We start from the raw sequence: 7,290 nt of genomic DNA, 5'->3' as shown, positions 1-7,290 counted from the left end.
TTGCCTACTCTTCTGAAGAAATGCTTTTTTTTAAGTTACAACATAAATATATTGATTTATTGTATATTGAAATTTCATAGCTCTTGAATTACTGCATAAAAGGAAAGATGTCACATTATTTCCATCTATAGGCTAATTTATGTTCTGAACAGCTATGATTGAAACAACAGGTTGACCATTTATATTTAAACCAAGAGACAAAAAAATGATACATCGCCAAATACCTAACAGCAATCCAAAAAGAAGTTCCACTTGTGGAAATATAATCAATTTAGACTTGAAATAAATGATTTAGATCAACACTTTGGGATAAAAAGATATTTATTGCAAACATATCAGGTTATGACAGTGTCCAAGCAAACAAAATATTAATAACAGAAAAATTATAGTAATAGAAAATATAATATTTAAAAAAAACACTCATCCAAAAAGAAACCATATTATTAGTAGGTTACTTATTAACCTTTAATCAAGGTACACATTCCACTTTTGCCACAGTTGTATGAAAAGTCCTGTACTAAAGTGGAATTTTGTATTATAAAGCTGGTCCTCAAACTAATTTCAAAAATAGACAAACACGGGCTGCTTAAACTAATAACACAAATTATTGAACTTCACATAAAAGTACTGGTACCTAAATAATAAGATGGGGGGAAAAAAACAATAAACTGAAAAGTAGAATCAGAATAGTATTTTGTAACTTTAGCAGCAGTAACCTCCGTTTAATACTTCCTTCATCTAATAAGCAGCTTTGAACAAGATAATTCTTGATCGATATTTCTGAGATTTCTTTTTTTTTTTTTTTTTTTTTTTTTTTGAGTCTATCATAGCTTTGGTTGCTCTGTCTCTTTAGTCCCCAGTTTCCAATGTTGTGAATCACTCTATCATGAACACACATTTAGACACTAGCAAGGGCTATTAAACACTAAACATTGGGGCACTGATCGAAAACTGGGTCGCACATAAATGTCACTGGTATTTATCAACAACATCACCATATTACATACCAGGAACAATGCACTTCTAGTATGATTTGTGTTGTTTATCATGCATCTTCATTGTGACTGTTAAAAGTACAGTGTCATGATGAAACCATGGCAGGATGTAAACTTTTTACGGTGCACTGAGAGAATTTTTACTGAGAAAACATTTCAGAGTTCTGAAAAAAAAAGAATGGGATAACCCTAGAAATGACTGACTGATTTAGGCCTTCTTCTTTTTTTTACCTCAATCCAACAATCTTGACTCATCTTAGATGAGTCGTTAGTTTAAAGGTTCCCATATTTCACCCACTCTAGACTGTTTTTAACTTTTTAACAGTGACCAGTACTATTTACAAAAAGAAGTGCAATTGTTTTTTTTTTTGTTATTAACCCTATAAGCAAAGTGTGGTTTTACACAGGTCATTTCCAAGGGACATCAAACCTTTTTGTGTACCTATGGAAATGCTGCAGTAGTTTTGCGGGTTTTATACTCAAAATGAGGCCTTGAGAATTCTACGGAAGGAATGCAGGAGTTTTATTTTCATTCCTTTGCCACAGGTTTTTGTTAGAAAGGCAATTTACCTGCAATTTTACACCTCATCACAACATCGAGATATATAAAATTTACTCAGACTTTGTTGTGCATTGCATGCCATCAAAACGTTTTCAATGAGCGAGAGAAAGAATGTATGCTACCCTTTGAATACAAAAGCTTTATGAATTTGCAAACATTTCCCATCCTTCTCGATATTGATAGTTATCAAGCATTGTACATATGAGAGAGAAAAAAATAATAAAAAGATATATAATTATTTTATTTATTGTTTGTAACCAAAAGTTGCTTTGGGTTTTCCGGCTCATAATCATAAAATAATACAGAAAATAAGGCAAAGACTTTTCTTTCTACTAAAGAAAAAAGATACATTTAGTTTCGCTAAATGTAACTCTTTAACTAAAATTATTTATGGAATTAAAATTGAAAAAATGGTAGTGCAAGTTTGTGCCACTGTGACAACTAATGAGCTGATATACAGTAGTCAAATTATACTGTATTTATTACTAGTACCTCTAAATGATTTTAGTCTCTATATCATGGTTCTAAACAAAGGGACTAAAGATTAGTGATTTAGCTAATAAAGCTTTACCTAAAAGTTTATATGTTTATTATTTTAATTCAGCCCTCAACAACTGATGTTTGTCTTTGAACAACCAAGATCACATGACAAACCTTGATATTTGATGTGGCCTCGTTTTAAAACTGTGATTTCTAGACATAAAAAAGTCATGTAAATTATTAAAACTTAACTTCATAGGCAATTTCTGGCAAGCTCTAAAAATGGCAAACTTTTATTTGGTAAAAATAGTGAGGGGAAAAAAAATATTATATATATGTATACACATACACACATTCTCTGGGCTCTTTTATGTTCTGCACTCAAACAGACTTTCTCCTCTTGCCAAAGACATTGTTGATGAGTTTGGCCATGGACTTGGAGCCACTGTACCGCCTGCGGTCACCTCTATGCTTAAGCTGTTCCATCACATGCCGGATGAGCTTTGTGAAGAGGTTGGAGATCTCCAGGTAGTCCTCAGCTGCCGACACCTCCTGGAAGAGGCATTTGTTCTCCTGGGCCAGGGAGCGGCCCTCCTCTTCACTCACTTGACGGCTGTGGCATAGGTCCTGCTTGTTACCCACCAGGCAGATGGGAACATCCCTATTGAAATGAAATCAGATGATTTGCTTTATGAAGAAATTGTAGCCGTATATAAGTAAACTGAATAGTGGTTAGGAATACATTTATAATTGCTACAGTCTAATAATACTACAGTATGTGTGGCATTAAATTGTACAATCCATATTGACTCAAAACATGTGCACACACTGAGTTTCATTTCTCACAGTGTGTCCTAACTGGAACAATGGCATTGGCAAAGCCTAGACAATTTCCTCATTTGACAGCATAGCAAGTGGAACAATTTTAAATAAAATATCAAATGGTCATAATGTCAGTTTAAACGATGAAGAAATGGGTTGAAAGATTGCTGCAAAGCTAAAACTTGACTACATGTACAACCACTTGATGCCATGTTTTGAAGTGTCAGAACTATAAAACCAATTTTGAGGAGCTAAAGCCACCCATGAGTGATCTCATTGCCCATTTCAGAGTTCTAATGGGCTCCAGATGCCTAGTCTCATGCTCGCTTCCTATTGTTTCAAAGGACTTTCAAATGACAAATAACCAGTGAAACCTAAACCAACCCGACTTTTAAATTCCTCTATAAATGTGATGGACTAAAATGGAAAGCTTTGACCTTCAGGTCATACTGCAGTTATCAAAACCATTGGAAATCTCATGAACATGGACAGCTTTTATATGAATTATGTACATTGTAGTATCATTGTGTTCTAGTCATAATGTGACATGGGGTCTCATTTCTAAAACGTGATTTGATCTTAGAGTTTGCATACACCAGAATCCACACCAACGTTCCTATTTATAAAAACGTCTTTGACATGGAAGAATGCTTAGCGCCACGTCAGGGTCTGAGCAGACGTACGCGCTTTTCCTTGTAAGTAAAGGATTTGGATGTTGACTGATGCTTTTATGTTAATGACATTAATTAGGCCGTGTTTAAAAGGCTGAGATCTGAAACCATTCGGCTGCACACAGTTTCCAGATTATTTGTGATTTGTAAATTTCACATCTGGAAGAGAGCCGTACGCACTTGTTGTGCATACGTCCATTCTCACACGTCTACAATCACACGTACGCATATTTGAGAAATGATCATAGATCAAATACAGGATGGTTACTACACAACGTCTAAATAAGGGCCCCCAGTCTGTCCTTTACAGATGTGCACAGATCTAAGCAGGAAGCCTCAACTCGCTGTTGTGCAAATGGTCCTCATTAATTCATTAAAGCTCCATCCTCCTATTCCAGTCAGCATCAGACAAAGGTCAAAAAGTCACTGAAGTGACTCTGACTCACCCTTTACAGGTTTCTCGACGACTTTCTTTGATCTGCGCCAGGATGTTTTTGGCATTTAGGAAGGACGTACGGTCGCTGATTGTGTACACCACCACAAAGCCATCAGCCCAATCCACTGGCTCCTCCAGGATACATCTGCTCTCTCCACTCTGCCAGGGGGTGGGGGGCACACAGAGGTCCAGTCACACACAAAAAAACATGCTCATCTAATGTCCCCTCTGACTGTCATTTCACTTGTTTACAGTTGACTAGTTTTCTACCAAAAGTTTTGGTTTTGGATGCAGTGACTGACTGCCAATGTTGGTTGTGTATAGCACAAGCATTTAGTTACAGTGCAGAAAGGTGCCCATGTCATGACTTCGGGTTTGAAAATTAAAGTAAAACAATAACTGCCAAAGTAAAAGTTCCCAGATGCAGCAGCTGTAAGCCGTGAGGCTCAGTTTTCAAAGGCTTTGCACTGTATACTCTGCTTCAGGGAAATATCATAAATCCCAGCAGAACACAACCTGCATTTCCCATAAGAAGCAGGTATATCTGAGCATGTTGCCCTATGGCAGTATTTGTTTGGCAGTGTGTAGCCGTTTTGACTGTATAAACACAAACCTGCGAGCATGGATCAAAGACTTCCAAGTTCAACTGTCTTCCATCAATGGAGAACCTTTTATGGTATAAGGAGTCTGCAACAAACAATTTTGGATAAAATCCTTGGTATTACAACAAATGTGCATCATAAAATCTGACCCCTGAAATGAAAGTGGACCGTTAGATGCTCATATAAAATTCAGGGGAATAAAAGTAGAGACTGAGTGCACGTGATGTGTTACTGTTACACATGTAGTTGTATAAGAGGCGACTGATTACTGATCTTCAGGAATCCTTGGCATGATTGGATGGATTAGACTTTTAGGAACTGGACAATAGAAAAACATACATTAGCCTTGTGTGCACACAGGGTCTTTTACAATCAATGTAAAGAATGGGAAACATTTATTTGTGTAATTATTTGTGTATGGCTTTCTTTCTTCTGTGGAACACAAAAGTAGATATTATTTTATTTTATTTTTATGTACAGTGTACAGAGTCCAAAACAACATCGGACCCCACTGACAAAAAAAAAGAGAGGATGTTTTTGAAACATCTTCTTTTCTATTCTGCAGAAGAAAAAAAGTTGTACAGGTTTGGAACAACTTGAGTAAATGGGTGAACTAACCCCGTAAAACTTCCTTTGATCAAATAAAAACACTGTACACAAAAAAATCCTGTTAAATTACGGTATGGTAAAGAAAAAAATAAAAACAGAAGCTGTGGATAAAGAAAAAAAATGCAGTGACAATATTTCAGGTAATATGGGATGGCATAATGCTGCCTATGTAACATATACATTGCCTTCAGTTATATAATGTTAATTTTCCAATCTTGAACAAAATCTGAATTGTACTGATAACCACCAAAATAATACAGGTGGTGAAATGGAAAACTATGATACAGTTCATTTTAAGTTAAACATGTTTGTAGACTGAGCACAGGGCCATACACACAAAGACATCAGAAAAACTATCAGGATGACATGAAAATCAGGATGACATGACTCTAAAATAATGCAATAAACAAATAACACCAAATAACACAAATACCCTATTGCACTGTATTGATAACAAATAAAAAGAAACATGTATTTAAATAAAATATAATATTTTTTATGTCATGGAGGGGCTTCTGGAAATTTACTGTTTTCAACATATTCAGTTTTTACTTGCAAAAACCATCCATTCGACTTTACAGTAAAAAATTACATATAATGTGATGATACACCATTTGCAGTTTTTTAGTTAACCAAATGTTTTTACTTTAGTTTTTTACAGTAAAATTCTGTAAAAATATTTTTTACAATGTAGTCTTAGAACTTTCTCTCTTTTGAAGAGAACATTTCAGTATGCAAGCGTTCAACCTTTTTCATTTTCAGTGTTTCTACATCCTATTTTCGGTTATTCTTCCAGCTGTATATATAATAGAAGTCTTCTTGCAAGCTCACAATTATGCTTTTCATGTATGAACAAAATTAACAAAAAAAGTGAATTGTAACATTTAATAATATATGCCAGACATGTGCGGAGGCAGATAAACCTGAAAACAAGTAACGTTCTGGCTGCATTATTAAATATGCATGCGAGAGTGCACTTACTGGCATTTGACGCATATTCTCCTATGAACCGCTTGGTCAGGAATCTCACCAAAACCGCTGAGGACCAGAGAAAGGAGATGATTGATTAGTTAGTTATTGAGATTGATCATCCAGAGCTATGATGTAAATGACTCGTATGACTTAAAATAGGAAAAGAGGGCACAAGGTCAAAGTCCAGCCCCTCATCAAAGACTTGGCCGCTCTAAAGTGAACGCTGGTGCATATTTGGCACAGGAAAAACCGTTACATTTTCTCCATGAGCACACTACCTGGTCTATATTAAATATTTGAGCCATGAAGCTATGCTGGCTCATTGAGTCATTGAAGTCAGAGCTTGAGTTTCCGTGCATAAATACACAGACTGTGGCAGCCTCATGAAAGCTGCTTTCAATCCTTCAGTCAGGTTTTTCACATATTCCTCACAAAACCTCAAATTCACAACACTAGACCTTCCTTGTTGTTCTGTTCTGCCTTCACCCTGGTCATTTGGATCAGAACCCTGATTGAGGACTCCCTCATGACCCCACTAAACTAGAGTTTTGGTCTCAGGGGATGTAGCATCATCGTTTCCCAACTACTTAATAGTCATTAGTACAGGTATGCAGCCTGAAGGGCTAAATGTTCCTATGTTGCCGAGTGGAACAAAAAATAATCTTTCCCCAATTTCAGCAATTACTTGCATCTTACAACCATCTATTTTAATTTCCCTCTCAGTTGACTTCAATAACGATGATCTCACTATGATTTGTTCCAATATACAAAGTGCTTCCAGTGTTTGCAGAGGGCAGAAATAATTACATTGAGATCATATACACACTAACAAACCACTCACACATGGATGATTTCCAACTCAAAATGTGAGGACCATGTAACAGACACATGGGTAAAAAGAGATGCTATAAAGTTTTAGTTAATCTGAAAGACATATTTACATAAAATATATGCACTATATAGATGAGCACTCACCAGATTTGCCTGCTCCCTCACTGCCCAGCAGGGCCAGTTTGATGTCATTCATTGTTGTAGAATGTTGCCCTGTGTTTGCTGTGCTTCTTTGTATCCCAGTGGTTGGACAGTTCCAGCCACAACCCTCTACTGTTTACTCTGCTCAGTAAAGTGGTGCTACACTCAC

General features: G+C 36.1%; 1 protein-coding gene across 1 annotated transcript; it reads right to left on the bottom strand.

Annotated features, from left to right (window-relative positions):
• Window positions 1–402: 402 nt before the first annotated feature.
• rerglb (RERG/RAS-like b) lies at window positions 403–7,290 on the bottom strand. Its single transcript, XM_067442790.1, has 5 exons — window positions 7,125–7,290; window positions 6,159–6,215; window positions 4,580–4,653; window positions 3,977–4,125; window positions 403–2,698 (listed from the first exon to the last, which is right to left on the bottom strand). Exons 1-5 carry the CDS (start codon window positions 7,174–7,176, stop codon window positions 2,419–2,421), a joined length of 612 nt encoding a protein of 203 aa, XP_067298891.1. The 5' UTR covers window positions 7,177–7,290; the 3' UTR covers window positions 403–2,418.

Source organism: Pseudorasbora parva, chromosome 1 (assembly GCF_024679245.1).
Source record: "Pseudorasbora parva isolate DD20220531a chromosome 1, ASM2467924v1, whole genome shotgun sequence".
NCBI classification, from domain to species: Eukaryota; Metazoa; Chordata; class Actinopteri; order Cypriniformes; family Gobionidae; genus Pseudorasbora; species Pseudorasbora parva.
The sequence above is the reverse complement of the archived record's forward strand: the minus strand, read 5'-3'. Positions and strand labels throughout refer to the sequence as shown.

Bases quoted from the DNA above. Each gene is read 5' to 3' on its own strand.
- rerglb (XM_067442790.1), bottom strand. From the start codon at position 7,176: ATGAATGACATCAAACTGGCCCTGCTGGGCAGTGAGGGAGCAGGCAAA. The intron at 4,654-6,158 runs GTAAGTGCACTC...TGTTTGTTGCAG, and splicing joins AGAATATGCGTCAAATGCCA to ACTCCTTATACCATAAAAGG. The intron at 2,699-3,976 runs GTGAGTCAGAGT...TCATTTCAATAG, and splicing joins CGTCGAGAAACCTGTAAAGG to GGATGTTCCCATCTGCCTGG.